Here is an 18683-nt window from a genome sequence, read left to right as displayed (position 1 = left end):
AACTTCTAAATGTTCGTCTATTTAAAATATAATTGCTAATTAGAACTAAAATAAAGATAAACTAATATTACCTCTCGTGACTCTCGTAAAGCTTCCCATGAACCCATCATTGCACTTCTAACTGTCCGCACTAATAAGAAAAACACTCCACCATTTACTTATTTTTTTCATCTATGTGTACATATTAAAAGAAATCCTCTCTCTCATTTTTTTTTTCTTTTTATTCTCATCATCTCCTTATGAATTAAAAGGAGTCCCTTCTTTCTTCCCCTTCATAATGGTAATGAATTTATCTTTTCATATTATTCAATAATGGCCCTCTCCATGCGATTCTTATTACACATGTCAACTTAAATATATTTTTATTACATATGTCAAGATAAATAGATATTTTCTTTTTTATAAAAATTATATGAATGACACCTCATCAAAATACTTAACATATATATCTATACCTATACTAAATCTGTAGTCATAATAATGACGTGTCATGTTTTTAAGACTCCTTTTGCTGATGTGTCATCCTTCTAAAGCTTTACATTCTCATGAGATCAGATTCTTTAATACGGTTCAGTTTTCACAATTTATGTAGCTTTTTAGCACTCATCTCCGATTCTCTATGCACGTTCTAAAAAACGGTTAACACTCATCCTCTATTCAGAATTTTGTCTCAATTTCACAATTTCCGCAGATTTTGCTTTTTTTTTTTTAATGTTTCACATATTGGTTATTGCTTCAAATCTGAGTTTAGCAGCATAAATTTTTGGGTTTCTGCAGGCGAAATATTGCGATCAGTACCCCTTATATTTCTTCGAGAAGCACCGATTGTTAAGCAGATTGTTGGAGAGTGGAGGTGAGAAATGAGTTTTTCTATGGGTAATTCTTTACTTATGAAATTATTTATTGATAATTTTAATCAATTTGAAAGTTTTTTTTTTCCAGCAATCAACTTCAACTCTCAAGATTTCCAGCAATGCAGGTAATCATCTTCCCCTTTGAAATTTTGTATCCTTGGTTTACGGTTTCAACTCTCATGATAGCTTTATTTTTGGGATTGCATAAATTATCTTGACTACACTCTCCACATTGTGGTTTGTTTTATGGTACGGTTTTCGTTTTCGTTTGCATTTTCAAATTCAATTTCCACTCAGTTTGATTTCATTCTAGCATCTTATTTTCTCTTTTCTTCGAGTATTTAATTGGGTATGTCAAAATGGTTTCATCCTATCAATTTATGTAGATTTTTTTCTCTATTTATAGTTTTGTTTGTAGATTTGATTTATTCATCCTATGAATTTATCTATTTTTCAGACAGACAACTATGTTAAGTCTGACTATGTAATGACAGGACATCTAAGTATACTTGCTTATATCTTTAATTATCCATTTGAATTGGGTTTGTACTACATGTAATTGATTTTTTCTTTGTTTTTACTTTTAAGGCATCTAAGTATACTGTTAGGGAAGTGGACAAGGAGGAGGGGCCCATAGTATTAAGGGTTTACACAAGGAGGAAGCTTGCTAAGGTGTAAGCTGGGGTAAGTGTCAGTTGTTTGTAAGTAGGGACAAGGGTTGTCTGCTAGTAAGACAAGGGTATTAAATAAAGGGGTGGGTATCTGTTAGAAGTGTGTGAGTATTAGTTATTTTGGGGATTCCAACTTTTATAGGAGGAATGGGGGCTGCTTCCCTGTGAAGGTATTCCTTTTGTAGAAGGAGACCTTATCACTGTTTCATTCAATCAAAGAGGAGCCTTTGCTCTATATTTTCATTTATCTCTGGTTATTATTGATCTATATAGTTGGTTTGGTTATTTCTTAACAATTTGGTCCGACCTGCCGGATGTCTAAGACCGGTGAATCAATGGATCCTCGGATCCAAGGCAAGTTTGAATCTACAGAGGCAAAAATTGTGGGGATAGAGAAGCAACTTACAGCAATGGGAAGGAAATCTACGATGTTATCTCAAAGTGTGTCCTCACTACAAGTTTCTGCCGAGGAAACACGCCAGCAGCTAGCCGCCATTCTGAAGAAACTCGAAAAGTTGTCGGACGGTGATGATGCTTCCGTTTCGCGAAGCAAGAATGTTAGGGGAGAGCACACAGAAGGGAGCACCGATGAGGCTCTCATGATTGGCCATATTGAAACTCCAGGAGCAAGGAGGTTCCTTGAGATGGTGGGAAATACTCACGCCAGTAATGTGGATACAGCCCTGTCCTTGGCCGGTAGGAGGGTGAAACTGCCCATGTTCGATGGAATAGACCCTCGGGGGTGGTTAACTAGGGCAGAGACCTACTTCAGAATCAACCGAACACCAGAAAGGTTGAGACTGGACAATGCTGAAATTTGTATGGAGGGGCCAGCGATTAACTAGTTCACGATTCTTTACGAGTCAAATCCGAACTTATTATAGGAGATCTTTAAGGAGGAATTTTTACAGCGCTTTGGTCATCTGGACCTCCCTAATCCATATGAGGAGCTCGCCGCTTTACAACAGGGGGGCACGGTGGCAGAGTTTATCGAGGAATTTGAGCTGGTGGCGTCGTTAGTTCCACGGCAACCAGAAATGCAATATGTGGGGTATTTTGTCAAAGGGTTGAAGGAAGACATCCGTGACAAGGTTCGGATGCATCACCCGCCGACCAGATTGGAAGTGATGCGTCTTGCTCGGACGGCTGAAACGACGGCGATGAAAAACAGAGGCGGCAGCACAACTTCTGGTTCTAGTTGGGGAATGAAGGAAAGAGGCAATAATGGTCATGTGACTAACAGCACATGAAGGGGCTTTAATGTTACAAGAAATAACTCAGTGGGCCAAGATGGATCTAAATGGGCTGGGTCATCTAATAAACCAACATCCAATTTTAGGGGGGAGAATTCACGCTCTGCATCTGTGTCTTCAGTAGGGCAAAATTCAGCAATACTGCGCAATAGGGGAACACGACACCTAACCCAGAGAGAATGGGACGAGAGGAAGAAAAAGAATTTGTGCTTCCGATGCGCCCAGTCGTATACCCCTCAACATCGTTGTGCTCAAGGGAGTTTGAGGGTATTATTGCTAGCGGATGATGAAGAGGTAAACGCTGATGGAGAAATTGTGCTCGCTGAAGCAGTTAAATTAGGAGAAGGGGAGGAAATTGAAGACGGAGGAGGTGAGTGCCAAGTATTAGAGTGGAACGGGATGGTTGGAAGCGATGAGGCAGAATTGAAAACGTTCAGATTTATGGGTACAATTGCAGGTATTCCAATTTCAATTTTGGTAGACAGTGGTGCTACACATAATTTTGTATCGGGGCGGTTAGTGAAGGCCTTAGGGCTATATAGTGAAAAAGGAAGGGAGTTGATGATTCGATTGGGAGACGGGTTTCGTGTGAAGGTAAATATATATTGCCCTAAGATTTGCATTAAAATGGGAGATTGTGAATGCAACATTAAGGCATTGGTGTTAGACATTGGAAATTTAGACCTAATCGTGGGAATTGACTGGTTGCAAACGCTAGGAGAGGTGAGGCACGATTGGAAATTACAGAAAATGAAGTTTTGGAAGGATGGGAGGCTGGTCGAAATTGTGGGGGCTGTTAAGGGCAGAAGGGAAACATCTTCGCTTCAGGTGTGGCTAGACGACAAAGAGGAGTCTGTGATCATTCAATAGGCCCAGTTTGGAAAATTGGAAAAGGTAGAGGAGAATCAACAGCAGCTACTTGAGAGTCCGTTAAACAGATTTGCTCCCGTTTTCTCGGAACCACGGGGACTACCACCACCGAGGCACATCGCTCACTCCATCAATCTCATTCCGGGTTGTGGACCTGTCAGTGTTCGCCTCTACCGATATCCTCATCACCACAAAGATGAGATTCAGAGGCAAGTGCAGGATATGCTCGAGCAAGGAATTATTCGAAACAGCGGGAGCTCTTATTCTAGTCCGGTATTGTTGGTAAAAAAGAAAGATTTGACGTGGAGGATGTGTGTCGATTATCGGGCTTTGAACAAGGTTACAATTCCAGACAAGTATCCGATACCGGTGGTAGATGAATTATTGGAAGAGTTGCACGAAGCTCGTTACTTCTCCAAAATTGATTTACTCTCGGGTTACCACCAAATTCAGATGAAGGAGAGTGATGTGGAGAAGACGGCTTTTCGCACCCATAACGGGCATTATGAGTACCTCGTCATGCCGTTTGGATTGACAAACGCACCGGCGACGTTTCAAGCTACTATGAACGATATTTTCCGACCGTTTCTACGAAAGTCCATCTTGGTATTCTTCGATGACATACTAGTTTTCAGTAACAGTTGGGAAGCTCATTTAGAACACGTGGAGGAAGCACTAAGGGTGTTAACAGAACACCAATTCGTAGCAAACAAGAAGAAGTGTCAATTTGGAGGTATCACAGTGGAGTATTTAGGGCACATCATCATGGGAGAGGGAGTTGCTATGGATCTAGCAAAGGTTGAAGCAGTTGTGGCATGGCCGGTGCCGAAAACAGTAAAGGGGGTGAGGGGATTCCTCGGCCTAACCAGCTACTACAGAAAATTCATAGCCAACTACGGAAAAATTGCGAAACCTTTAACGGACCTAACAAAGAAGGAGGGATTTGTGTGGAACAACAGCTCTCAGGAAGCGTTTGCAGCTTTAAAGCGTGCCCTCACAACCGCCCCATTGTTAGCCCTGCCCAACTTTGAAGAGACGTTTGATATTGAGTGTGATGCATCGGGCAAAGGCATGGGAGCGGTACTGATGCAGAACGCAAAACCAATAGCGTTTTTCAGCAAGGCGTTGGCCGATCGGAATCTGTCCAAATCTGCCTACGATAAGGAAATCATGGGCTTGGCCTTGGCAATCCACCATTGGAGAACCTATTTATTGGGAAGAAAATTTAGGGTATTTACAGACCAAAAGAGCCTCAAACACCTCCTCAATCAACAGATAACAACATGTGATCAGCAAAATTGGGTCGCCAAGTTATTGGGTTACCAATTTGACATTTTTTACAAGCCCGGGAAGTTAAACGCTGCTGCTGATGCGCTTTCCAGGAGGGAGGAAGAGGGGGAATTATCACTGATCACGTCTTACCCGCAATGGGAGGATGGGGCACAACTTCTTAAAGAAGCGGAAACCGATCCACAATTAGCAAAGATCAGAGCAGACTTGCAATAGAATCCTCAGGCGAGACGAGGGTATCAAGTGAAACAAGGGGTGTTGCTTTATCGGAACAGGTTAGTTATTTCAGCACAATCCTCTTTGATTCCATCATTGTTAAAAGAGTTTCACTCAACTCCTACGGGTGGACATTCGGGGTTCTATCGAACATATAGACGCCTAGCTGCTAACGTCTATTGGTTGGGAATGAGCAAAATGGTGCAGGAGTATGTGAGAAAGTGTGACATTTGTCAACGCTTCAAAGCCTCTACTTTAGCTCCGGCGGGGCTGTTACAACCGGTGAATATTCCGGAGGTGGTATGGACGGAGATATCGATGGATTTTGTCACGGGGCTGCCTAAGTCGAAGGGTTTCGATGCGATCCTGGTTGTAGTGGACAGGCTGAGTAAATACACGCATTTTGTGGCACTAAAGCATCCTTATTCAGCGAGATCAATAGCAGACATTTTCGTCAAGGAAATTATCCGTCTCTATGGCATTCCACAAGCAATCATCAGTGACAGGGACCCTATATTCATGAGCAGTTTTTGGTCAGAGTTGTTTAAATTGCAGGGAACACAGCTGAAATTTTCTTCGGCTTATCACCCGGAGACGGACGGACAGACCGAGGTCACAAATAGGTGTTTGGAGGCATACTTAAGATGTTTTTCAGTTGAGCAGCCTCGAACTTGGGTTCATTGGCTTCCATGGGAAGAGTACTGGTTTAACACATCATTTCGCACATCTTCGGGTACAACTCCTTTCGAGGTTGTTTATGGCAGGAAACCACCGACTCCATTACAGTTTGTTCCGGGTGAGATAAGGGTGGAATGGGTGGCAAGAGAGCTTGCGGATCGCACCCAAGCCTTGGCTCAACTCAGGTTTAATTTGAGCAAGGCTCAACAAGCAATGAAAGTACGGGCTGATCAAGGGAGGCGGGATGTGCATTTCGAACAAGGAGACTGGGTCTACTTGAAATTACGCCCTCACCGACAACAGTCTGTGGCTCGACGAATTAACCAGAAACTAGCGGCTCGCTTTTATGGACCATTCCAAATATTACGTTGTATAGGGGAGGTGGCATATGAACTTCAGTTACCACAACAGTCCAAAATTCATCCCGTGTTCCACGTGTCGATGTTGAAGAAGGCAAATCAGCCCCGTTCCGTGGAACCATCTCTTCCTGAAGGCTTTGAGGTGTCACTTGATGATTCGGATCAACCAGCCCAGGTCTTGTCTACACGAACAGTAAGCAAACGGGGAGAGCAAGTGCACCAGTGGTTGATTCAGTGGCAGGGGAAGAATGTTGATGAGGCTACTTGGGAAGATGAAATCAACATCAGAGCTCAATTTCCCAACTTCAGTCTTGAGGACAAGACTGATCTTCAAGGGGGCGGCAGTGTTAGAGAAGTGGACAAGGAGGAGGGGCCCGAAGTATTAAGGGTTTACACAAGGAGGAAGCTTGCTAAGGTGTAAGCTGGGGTAAGTGTCAGTTGTCTGTAAGCAGGGACAAGGGTTGTCTGCTAGTAAGACAAGGGTATTAAATAAAGGGGTGGGTATCTGTTAGAAGTGTGTGAGTATTAGTTATTTTGGGAATTCCAACTTTTACAGGAGGAATGGGGGCTGCTTCCCTGTGAAGGTATTCCTTTTGTAGAAGGAGACCTTATCACTATTTCATTCAATCAAAGAGGAGCCTTTGCTCTGTATTTTCATTTATCTCTGGTTATTATTGATCTATATAGTTGGTTTGGTTATTTCTTAACAAATACTTGCTTATATCTTTAATTATCCCTTTGGATTGGATTTGTACTACAGGTAATTGATTTTTTCTTTGTTTTTACTTTTAATTGTAGATTTTAAAAACTTTATTTTAGGTTTGTGTAACAACATATAGCCTGAACTCTCATTTATTATCACTGTTTTTCTTTTACTGTGGTGGAATGGCTTTCAATATTAAAATCTAGAGACTAGAGTCATGGCTAGAGTTATGGATTGAATCAATTTCAGAAGCTCTGGTATATGCCTATTGTTGATGGGATACATATGTAGTAATATATAGTTACATTTCTAATTGTAATGAATTTGTGTGTTGGATTTAGCAATAAACAATATGACTGATAAGAAGGGGCGGACTGCATTTCATATGGCTGTTAAAGGGCAGAGCTGTGATGTGGTTAAATTTCTTCTTGAGACAGATCCAGCCATCGTTATGCCTCCGGACTATTTTGGTAACACAACAATACATGCGGCAACTAGGAAGACGCGAGTTGAGGTATTACTATCTCGATTTCCTTATGTTAGACTGACAAAAGGGTTATTTGCGTTATTTCTCTTTTCTTGCGGATAGTGAATGTGCTGTTATCCCTTTGGATTGGATTGTGTTATTCCCTTTGTTGATTGTATCTGTGTTTTTTTAAAACACTTGCATCTGGGTCTAGGTAAATTTCCCTACAACATTCGGTTTTGCCTGTTGAAAAATCTCCAATTTTATCAATTTCAGCAAGTTCACTCATTAAGTACCTGATTTGTTCTTTTTACCTTTTTTTTTTTGCGAAAGAAAGGCTTCAATCTCCCCTATCTGATTCATGTTGCTTCCGACGGTTTTTCTATATGCTATTAAGCTATCTCTTCTTTCCTCATTTTTTTTTGTTTATTGAAATGATGCACAACCTTGATAATTCAAAATTTATCTTCGTTTTCTTCAATTTCTTTAGAAAAAATATCTATATTATTACCAATTCCAACACCTTTGAATGAGTCTCTTTCAGTACCATGGGAAAATCTGCACTACTGCATCAGTTTATATCATTCTTTTCTCTCCACTGATCTTTGACACTTTTAGGGTAGGTTTTGAAGGAGTTCTTTCAAATATTGAGGCTATAATGTATGTTGGAAAATTTATTGAAAATAGGAAATTATATCTTTGTTTTTCCTTTTGTATAATTTCTTTCATTGTTTGTGAACAATTCAATGGGTTTTGGAATTACATAATTTTTCAATTTAAACTCTCTCCCTCACTACCTATCTTAATGCAAACTTCATTATGCAGCCTTTTACTGGTTATAATGCGCAACTCTTGAAGAGATAAAGTTTCTAATGCCAATTCTGTAATGAACTTTTTACTGATTCACTTTCATTTCCTTTTCAGTTTCCCTCATGTCTTTTGGTTATTCTCATGTTGTCAAATTGCGATGCAGGTGAGAAATACTTGCAATAATTTTTCCAGTGAAAATTCTGCTTACCTTTTATTGTCATGGATTTTTGCTTTTAATTGATTCTGATTTTTCTAATTTCCACCTTTTTATTGTCTTCTTCAGCCAGTATGCATACGTGATTGCAGGTCTTATTCTTTTTTATTGTATACTTAGTTCTCATTGATGGTGTATCCTTCAAGAGTTGTCCAATATTACGGGTTATTAGTTGTCCAATATTGGTTTCAATTTGCATTCAGTTACTAAAATCTTAATTTTTTTTGGAATCATACTAAAATGTTATTTAGTCTTGCTAACATCATTTTTAGGATCAATTATTTGGCTTCAGCCTATAGATATGTTTAAAGCTTCTTTTTATCGGTTTTTACTGCTCAATTCTTCAATTTCAAAATTGCTTGATACAAACTTACTGCTGCAATTCTGATATGCTTTGCTGCAATTATGATATATAAAAGAGAGTTCCAGTCGTAGCCTTTTAACTTCAAAAATTGCTGATTCGTATTTATTCACTTAACTGATTAAGGATGAAAAGTTCTTTATCTGGAGCATGTAATAAGTTGGTAAATTATCTGTATAGATCATCAACATAAAAGCATATATTAGCACTTCATGATAACAACCAAAATGTTTTAGCTAAAAACATTTTGCAGCAGGCGGAGAACAAGGTCAGTGGGTAAAGAAATGCAAAGGAAAATAACTCAAGCTTCTCAAGATTAGAAATGATTCTTAATCAATAAGAGAGTTAGGAGGTGTACCAGCTTGAGCATCAGAATCCATGTCCAGATATATGTAAAACTAGCCTTGATATTTGATTCGTGAGAAGCAAAAGAAATTTGTTGGAGAAACATGAAAAGAAGAATGAGGGAGGAGACACAAAAATGTAGCAGAAATCCCATGTTAGATTGGAATGAAAAAAAATGAGTATTACTAATTATTATGTGTTTCAATGACTTATTTGTTTGAATGACTTAATTATAGCTTTGTAATCCATGAAATATGGAAGGAATCAAATTCCTTTCTTGCAAATGCCAATATGGATCACAGTTCTGTATACTTTTCATTTCTTGCTCTGCCGAAAACAAAAAACAAAAATATATAAATACATAAATTTAGCTACATTAACCATTCACAAACCTTTGGCTTGCTTTAGCATATTATATTTTTTAAGATTAAAAAAAGAAAGATTCAAGCAAACAATTTTAAACCATATGAAATTTTGAAAACCAAGAACACAAAAATTGCAAAAAAAAAAAAAAAAAAAAAATTCAATAAATTGATATTAAAGATATAACATCAAAATGTTGTTATGATATAAGATATCCAATTTAAAATGTATAACTTTTTGTTTATAAATGAGATAATAATAATAATAATAATAAGTAGAGATGTGTAGGATTAATTATATATTTTAAATTAAAAAAATTTATTTCATAAATTGATATTAAAGAAAGGAATACATGTCGAGTTAGTCTGTAATATAGATAAAATTTCTGGAATATGCAACCATACTTGATTAAGAGAACATCTGATTATCTAATTGAAGAAGTGAAAGTTATGGATTGTAACATTGGATAGAAAGTTTACATTCCTCAGATTGTTTTGACTCTGTTAGATATTAAATTACCTTTTAGATTTTAAAGAACACAATATCGTTTAGATGTATGATTATAATGACAATAAATAATAGTTACAGAATTACTAGCCGATGTTAGATTATATTTTCCTCAGTTATGCTCAAATGTCTGTAAAAATTAAAAAGTTACAAAAAAAAATAACAGTTGAAAATTCTCATTCAATGATGAAATGATGAAAAAACATGTAATTTATACTCAAATAGTCTTCAAAAAAGTATGAAATAAAAATAACTGAATTATTCATTATTTTTTAATACTTTTAATGCGTCATAAATTTAAAAATTATTATACAAAAAATATTTATTTTTTTAAGCAAATACTTTATATATTCATTAAGGTGTTAATAGGTAAATTTGTAGATACCCACACAATCGTCACGAAACCAAATAAAAAACCGTGCAAAGCACGGGTCCAAAACTAGTTTCTTTCTAACGTCAACATGTGTCTAACACATGCCACTTCCTCATCCTTTATAATAATAAAAACTCTAAGGCCATTAAAATGGTGTATAATGTTTTTTTTTTCTAAATATATAATAATATAGTGTAAGTTACCTTAATTACTTTATATATATATACATTTAAATTCGTAGGTCATATAATTAGTTTTGGCAAAAATTCAATTACGGTCCATTTATTTTGTAATTTCTTTAAAAACTTACTTTAAATTTTAAATTTTCATATAAATACATAAATTAGAGTTTTAAACTATATCATAATACCCAATCAATTCTACCATTTATTGACCGCCTAAAAGATATAACCAAATCAAATATTAGGATCTAACGACTAGAAATTTTAGGCACGGACGTGACACAGTGCCCTATTCGCATGGATGAATATCCAAGGGGGAGTGTTATGAATAATTATAATTAAATGTTAATAATTATTTAATGGATGTCCACCATATTAAATGAATGTCAATCAAATTAAATGGATGTCCTCCAAGAACTAAATATGTATTGAATATACATATGTTATGGTTAAAGATAAGTGTAATTAGAACCATTCATTTTGTTTGTTTGTTTTTTCTTTTATTTTCCTACCAAAAAAAAAAAAAAGAACCATTCATTTTGTAAGTCTACTACTATAAATAAGTTTATATCCTATTTGTAACACACCAATATTAAAACTCTTTTTAAAAGACCAATATATTTTTATGCACTTATTATTTTGTTCCTTAATCTAAATTCTTCATTATAATATTCATATATATATTAATCTACCTATAATTATGATTATAATTCGATAATTTTATATCAAATTGGAGATTTTAGTGAATAGTCAACTCAATTATAGTATTCATTTGTACCTCCATAATTTCATGAATCTGAGTCGTGGTGTATATATGTTCACGAGATAATATTTTTTTTATTTTTATTTAAAAGTATAAATACCAATAAAGAGGATAAGGGTTTTGCTATTTGTCGCCTCTATTTTACTTACCGCCGCCTCCTGTTTGACATTTTTGCCCTTTTCATTTTTCATTCAAAAAAGTGAAATTCTCTCAACCGTGAAGAACAAAACAAAAAAAATCATGCCTCCAAAACAAGGAAAAATACTTGAACATCTAAGTTTCGTATTTACCAATAATCTGAAATTTAACGAATTTAACTTGAAACGATTTTTTTTCCGTTGAATTTGCTCTAAACGGGTAGCCCATACGGTCCAGTCCATGGACCGGTAGTATGAACTACCCGTTTCTACCTAGGCAAAACGGGTCCTGAACCCGTTTTCCTTTAGGGAAAACGGGTTTTTCTATCCAATCAATACATAATTTATCAATAATTAAATTTACGTTCTAAAAGATAAATAAATATAAATTAAGAAATAAAAATTAATTGCACTCGTTAATACATATTTTTCATTTCCAATCAATAATTTATATATACCTTGTTCTATCTAGTCAATACATAATTTACTTATAATTAAATTTACGTTCTAAAAGGTAAATAAATATAATTTACCAAATAAAAATTAATTGGACACTTCAATACGTATTTTTTATTTCCAATCAATAATTTATTTATACGTTTTTTCTATCCAATCAATACATAATTTATCTATAATTAATATTTATTATAAAGGAAAACGGGTTCAGGACCCGTTTTACCTAGGTAAAAACGGGTAGGCAACCCGTTTCTACCTAGGTGAAACGGGTAGTTCATACTACTGGCCCATGGACCGGACCGTATGGGCTACCCGTTTAGAGCAAATTCAATGAAAAAAAAAATTCGCTTCAAGTTAAATTCGTTAAATTTCAGATTATTGGTAAATACGAAACTTAGATGTTCAAGTATTTTTCCTTGTTTTGGAGGCATGATTTTTCTTCGTTTTGTTTTTCGCGGTTGAGAGAATTTCACTTTTTTGAATGAAAAATGAAAAGAGTAAAAATGTCAAACAGAAGGCGACGTTAAGTAAAATATGAACGACGTATAGCAATCCACAAAAAGAGAACTTAAAGAGAATGCAACTTGCTGTGTTATATAATAATCACATTTATTATCCTCAAAGTAATAACCTTTAATATTTTATTTAAACATTCCGATTAATTAATTAATCAAAATGTATTGATACTTAAGTAATTAATTAAACACTGCCCTTAATAGCTGCACTATATCCCTTATCAAAGAACTTATTCCACAGCATTACTCCTCCATATTTCGGAGACCTCTTAATAGAAGGAAGAACCTGAGAAGTAAGCACATTCGCAGGAATAAATCCACTCCCGGCAGCTCCACGAGCCGCTGGCAACCCCAAGAAAACCTGACCTGCTGGAACAGTAACCCATTGGTTCCAAGACCTCAGTAAACTATCAGCATTTCCAGCATACTGACATTGTCCATTATTATAAAATTGAACCCAAACATAATTAAACAGTCCAGTTCGAATAGCACTTCCCAAATTTGCATCGGGAAATGGACATTGCGGAGCTGCAGATAAAATCATCTGCCCGTTGAATCTTTTAAGAGCCCTGTTAATAAAAGGGTCAAAATAAGTTATCATATTATTATAATCGTGTTACGTTATGTGACCTATATATCGCAGAGAACGTTAGAATCATAAGCAAATACTATGATTGTGTTAACACAAGTTATCTCTTTGAATATTCAACATCAATTTCTCTCGATAAAATTATTTATATTGAATTTTTTTTAATAAAATAACTCTGACGACTTTGACAACAAGTAAACAACAGAAAAGTGACATGTCATATTAACAGTAATCAACCTTCGGTCATTTATTGAACCACATGTGATTGCCACTTAGATAATACATGACAACTACGCCACCGCTTTCCTATTGTATTTTTTTTTTTAATTTTGAAGTGTTTCAGTGTGTTTTTATTTAGATAAAGGGTAAATAATTTATTAGTACTCTATTTTTTACTTAACACACTGTTAAGTCCCTTTATTTTGAAAAACACATTATAAGATCCCTATCTTTTATCAATATTAAGTTTCTGGTCCTTTTGTCTATTCTTTTTTAGATTTTAAAAAATTAAATTTAACATAAACAGACAAACAGAAAAAAAACAAAATAACGTGACCGTTTTGTATCTATTATAGTTGTCCTGAAAGCTAAGATATGTTCTGTTAAAAATCTGAAAAAACTAGACAGAAAGATCAAATGGTTAATATTGATAAAAAAAAATATAAAGACTTTATAATGTATTTTTTAAAATAAAACGTGCTAGATAAAAAAGATAGGGATTAATAAATTATTTACCCAATTGAAAATCCGTACCTGGCAAGAGTATCCCAAAATCGGCCGGAACCATGTTCAATATCGAAATCAATTCCGTCCAAAACGGCATCGCCTAGTGGACGGGAAGATGATCTGCCGCCAAGGAAGTTGTTCCAGAGATAGGTGGCAAGTTGATTGGCTTCGTCGGCGGAGGAAAGGGAGTAAGTACTGGAATCGCCGCCGAGAGAGAGGAGGACTTTGATACCTCGGGTTTGACAAGATTTGATTTGGGAGGAGAAAACGGTACAAGTACCGAAATCGGGGTTACAATGGCCGGCTAAGTTGAGGGTTGGAGATCGGCGGTTGCCAAAAGTAGAGAGGAAAGCAATGTTTACAAATTTGTAGTTTCCAGTTGCACAAGTTTCAGCTAGGGTTCCTTCGTTGCCGTTTTGGCCCCAATAGATTGCAATTCCTGCTCCATTAATGGAGGAGATAATGTTGCAGAAGCAGAGGATTAACAGGGAAACAAGAGATTTTGAGTTATGGTAAGCCATTTTTAATTATGGTTCTGCTCTGCTCTGTCTAAAACCTTCGAATTTATAGTTGTTTTGGCTTTGCGTATCCTATGGGAGAAATTATAAGGGTTGAAAATTCTAACTTAGCTCTTCTACTCTCTCTCTTCCCTCTATTTTCTTTCATTCATTCAGGCTCAGTTCTTTTTTTCTCAAAATAAAGCAATCCTTTTTTTTTTGGGAATTACAAAACTAGCACCTTTTTGGGGGTTAGTTTTCATTTCTAACACACTTTCAAAATCTCACCAAAACTAACACATTTCATTAACTAATTTCCAACCTTACCCTCATCTCTAACCTTTTAATAACGTTGTCTTCCCCCCATTTTTCTCTTTTCGTCCCGCGCGCGCTCTCTCTCTCTCTCTCTCTCTAAAGAACGGGATCAATTTACAGCTAACGATCAACAATCAATCCAACCCATAGTGTGTGCTTCAAGATTTTATACACAATCATGTAAGTTTTTCATGAATTTACAATATTTAAAGCTTCGTCCTATTCATTGTTGATGTATCGGTTTGTTTCTTTGAAACCCAATGTATATCGTTGTTGTCGTCTATTCATGCTATTACTGTTCGTGCGAAACCCTAAAATCAGTGACATCAATGTAAGAAGATGCATTTGATTTGGAACTTCAATCTGCGATTTTCGCGACAGTGTCGATTATTGTCGATATGAATGTCGACAATGTCGATATGAATGTCGATACAAGATTCATATCGACATACAGGACTGTGTGATTTTCCATTCTAAATCATAAAATTCAAACACAAAGCACATAAAACATAAAGATAATTTTTATATTATATATATATTAAAAAGAAAGAAAGAAATACATAAAACATTAAAAAACGAAAAAACAAAACAAAAACAAAAAAAAAACACAATTATTGATACTCAGGACCCATTAACACCTCAGCGTAGTCCTTTTTGGCCTTCGCCAAGTCCCGCTTGAGGCGCCTTACTGTCCTCCTGAGCCGCCTGTTTTGGGCCATGACTGACTCCAGAAGGTCAGAGGTCTCTTCTGCAGCCCAAGACATGGTTTGTGCCATGCCCCTCATGAACCTGACGATTTCGTCCGTGTCTCCATCACGGAAGGAGAGGACGAAAGAAGCCATGAGTTCTTCGAACTCAGGCATAGGATGAGGTGGTGGTGGTGGTGGCGACTGTGGTGATCCCGGTGGTGACGCTGCCATTATTTACAGATAAACTTGAGAACTGAAGAGTTTACTAGAATGAATAATAAAGTATGAACATGTAATGAGTCTATTTATAGATGAAGGAATTGTAATATGCATGGGGAATCTCAACAGACTATAAAGTGATATTCGAATAAGAGTGACATTCGAAGAAGAGTGAAAGTCAAATTAATCATTACCTGCATTTAATGCTCACTAATAGAGTATTCCAGAAAAACGTCTATTCATATTCCGTCGATATATGTCGATATATAAGCTGTATCGACATTCATACCGACAATACTTTGCAGATACGTGCCGATAGGTGTCGAAATCTCTTTTGTATCGGCATATATCGACGTATTTAATGCTTAGCCTGATAGTCAAAGTCATCATTACATGCATTTAAGGCACCGCTTAACAGATCATTCTAGAAAAACGGCTATTCATATTCCGTCGATATACGTCGATATATGAGCCATATCGACGTATATGCGCCGATATGTGTCTTTATGCAAGTTGCATCGACATATATCGGCATATCTCATAGTTTGAAGTGTGAATACCAATACTTATTTCGTTAACTTTCTTCGTTTAGTTACAATAATATACTAATATTATTTACTTATGTATTTATGGTAATGCAGAAATATGTCCACCCCGAATATTTGTCTGTGTATGGTTTCGTGGGATGGAGAATGGAAAAAAGAGGGGCCAATGGACACTATGATATACGTTGGTGGTCAATCTAAGGTGCTCCATTTTTCAACCCCAACTGATTACCAAACTTTGAGAGATAGAATTCACGCTTCCCTGAATGTTGATGCAACCTGTTTTGACATACAAATGGCAATGCACACAACATACGGTCCAAATAAACTTTTTGGACGATTAGCACAAATTGTGGATGACAGTGATATAGCTGGTTTCGTTGAGTTTTGTAGATGGAATAAACCCGATGTGATGCCATTATATGTGACTATGACTTCTCGAATCCGTGTTGCGGAAGTAAGGCGACCAATGGTTGCTGAAGTGAGGCGTCAAAACGTTGCGGAAGTAAAACGACCAATTGGTGCAGAAGTAAGACGACCAACTGTTGGTGAATTCACTCCACAAAATGTTGCTGAAGCAGAGGCAACCAGAATAAGTTATTGTGTGCCTAACCTAGAAATTGAGACTCGTGGTCCGGCAAAACATGTCATGAATCCATATACCCAATCTCCTCTTGGGCTAGACGATATTACATTGGATCAAGGATATGGTAATGGATGTGATAACGATGACCATGGATACGATAACGACTACAATGGATTTGACAATGATGATCACGTATATGATAACGATCATCGCCAAAGATCCGTTTCAGAACCATCGATTGATAATGTTCAACCAAGTTTGCATGAGATTGCTGATGATGCAAGAATGAGAAGTAGAACGGATCCATTTCGTTTTGTTCCACAAGTACCAGAGGATGTAGACATTCCGATCAAATGTACAGGATCTTCCGGGGGTGATGGGTTGAAGGCGCATGATATGTTCAAAAGCAAACGAGAACTGCAAGATGCACTTGGGAGATATTCAATTGATAATATGTTCGAATGGAAGGTGCACAGATCAACTAAGTCCTTGTTTGAGGTTCGATGTAAGCATGTTGACACATGCAAGTGGCGGGCTAGAGGTGGAGTCATACTCAGTTCAGATATGTTCATACTTCGGAGAATTGACAGTATGGACAGTCACACTTGTGATAGGGGTGGACAACTATTGCCACATCACAGGCAAGCGGGGAAACGAGTAGCAGGTATCATACTTAGTGAGAAGTTAGACATGGAGAATCGGGTGTACCGTCCAAGTCACATCATTTGGGAGATTGAAAAATTATTTTCAATCAATCTATCTTACATGCAAGCTTGGAGAGCAAGATGTTGGGCGGTAGATAGCACGAGTGGTACACCTGAAGAATCGTACATGTTGTTACCTGATTATTGTGAGACACTGAAATTTGTTAATCCAGGTACGGTGACACATATTGAAACGGACGATGAAGATAATTTCAAATTCTTCTTCATGGCCATTGGTGCTTCAATCCGGGGTTTTAAGGCACATATTCGCCCCGTTATATGTGTAGATGGAACACACTTAAAGGTTAAGTATGGCGGGGTACTATATGTTGCGGTTGGAAAGGATGGTAATAATCAAATTTACCCTCTTGCATTCGGAATTGGGCCAAATGAATGTAATGAATCATGGGCTTATTTCTTCACCAGGTTGAAAGAATGTATTGGTGAAGTTGAAGACCTCGTCATAATATCAGATAGGAACAAGAGCATTGATTATGCAGTCAATATGGTGTATCCAAATGCGGTACATGGAAGTTGTGCTCAGCATTTGAAACAGAATGTGAAGGCTAAGTTTGGGGGCGGGAAAAAGTTAGACATAGCGTATTGGCAAGTTGTAAAAGCATGGCGGACCTCTGATTTCCAGGAAAGATTCGCCAGACTTCGTAGTATAAGTCGGGGGGCAGCGGACTATCTAGAGGAAGCTCGTCGAGAGAAATGGACACGTGCGTACTTCTGCGCACGTCGGTATAACATTATGACGACAAACATATCAGAATCATTCAACGCAAGAATGGGAGATGGTAGACGTCTACTGATCACATTGTTGGTTGAGTATATAAGGACAATCCTCCAAGCATGGTTTCATGAGAGGCGCACAAAAGCAGGTATGATATTTGGACCTCGTCCATGATATAATAGTAATAGTTCTTATGTACTCACATATTCAAAATGTTTTTGCAGGGGAACGGGAGACATATTTGTCCACATTTTATAACGAGAAGATGCATAAACATGTCAATAAGTCCGTTCAGTGTTCATATAAGCCCATTGATGCACACAATTTTGAAATCGGCGATCGAGGTAAGGGTGGGATAGTGAATCTGCGCGCGGGAACATGCACGTGTAGGAAATGGCAATTGTCACAATTTCCATGCAGACATGTATGTAAGATTGCATCCATGCATCGATTAGAGAATGCATATGCGTGGGTGCATCGATACTACAAAAATGAGACTGTACGATTATCGTACCATGAACCCATACATCCACTAGGCCACCAGTCTGAATGGAAAGTTTGTGATCCTCCTAGGCGGGTGCTTCCTCCTAAAAAGGCTGCGCCTAGAGTTGGACGTCCGAGAAATCAAAGCCGAATACCGTTAAGGGGCGAGGAGGTAACTCCGACAAGGCGCACCAGATGCGAGCAAACT

At 37.1% G+C, this 18683-nt stretch overlaps 2 protein-coding genes across 11 annotated transcripts; one reads left to right on the top strand and one right to left on the bottom strand.

Moving 5' to 3' along the window:
* The first annotated feature begins 498 nt into the window (after nucleotides 1-498).
* Nucleotides 499-9380, top strand: LOC136224407 (ankyrin repeat-containing protein ITN1-like). Of its 10 annotated transcripts, none has more exons than XR_010686433.1 (6): nucleotides 499-638; nucleotides 778-853; nucleotides 943-979; nucleotides 7332-7408; nucleotides 8186-8333; nucleotides 8454-9380. XR_010686433.1 is itself a non-coding variant. In XM_066012764.1 (6 exons), exons 1-6 carry the CDS (start codon nucleotides 620-622, stop codon nucleotides 9023-9025), a joined length of 282 nt encoding a protein of 93 aa, XP_065868836.1. In that variant the 5' UTR covers nucleotides 499-619; the 3' UTR covers nucleotides 9026-9380. The 10 variants fall into 10 exon arrangements, 8 of the variants coding, with proteins under 8 accessions (XP_065868836.1, XP_065868830.1, XP_065868809.1 ...); XM_066012764.1 differs by having other exon boundaries at nucleotides 8285-8333; nucleotides 9002-9380; XM_066012758.1 differs by having other exon boundaries at nucleotides 8285-8333; nucleotides 8999-9380.
* A 3059-nt stretch (nucleotides 9381-12439) lies between these two features.
* On the bottom strand, nucleotides 12440-14284 carry LOC136224389 (acidic endochitinase-like). The gene is made up of 2 exons (XM_066012721.1): nucleotides 13729-14284; nucleotides 12440-12955 (listed from the first exon to the last, which is right to left on the bottom strand). Exons 1-2 carry the CDS (start codon nucleotides 14220-14222, stop codon nucleotides 12571-12573), a joined length of 879 nt encoding a protein of 292 aa, XP_065868793.1. The 5' UTR covers nucleotides 14223-14284; the 3' UTR covers nucleotides 12440-12570.
* Between the last annotated feature and the right edge of the window lie 4399 nt (nucleotides 14285-18683).

This window comes from Euphorbia lathyris, chromosome 1 (assembly GCF_963576675.1).
Source record: "Euphorbia lathyris chromosome 1, ddEupLath1.1, whole genome shotgun sequence".
Classification (NCBI taxonomy): Eukaryota; Viridiplantae; Streptophyta; class Magnoliopsida; order Malpighiales; family Euphorbiaceae; genus Euphorbia; species Euphorbia lathyris.
The sequence above is the reverse complement of the archived record's forward strand: the minus strand, read 5'-3'. Positions and strand labels throughout refer to the sequence as shown.

Coding starts and splice junctions, on each gene's coding strand:
- LOC136224407 (XM_066012737.1), top strand. Junction 980..7,331: donor CAAGATTTCCAGCAATGCAG/GTAATCATCTTC, acceptor TTCTTGAGACAG/ATCCAGCCATCGTTATGCCT. Junction 7,409..8,284: donor CTAGGAAGACGCGAGTTGAG/GTATTACTATCT, acceptor TTTCCTTTTCAG/TTTCCCTCATGTCTTTTGGT.
- LOC136224389 (XM_066012721.1), bottom strand. CDS start 14,222: ATGGCTTACCATAACTCAAAATCTCTTGTTTCCCTGTTAATCCTCTGC. Junction 12,956..13,728: donor TTTTGGGATACTCTTGCCAG/GTACGGATTTTC, acceptor TTTTATTAACAG/GGCTCTTAAAAGATTCAACG.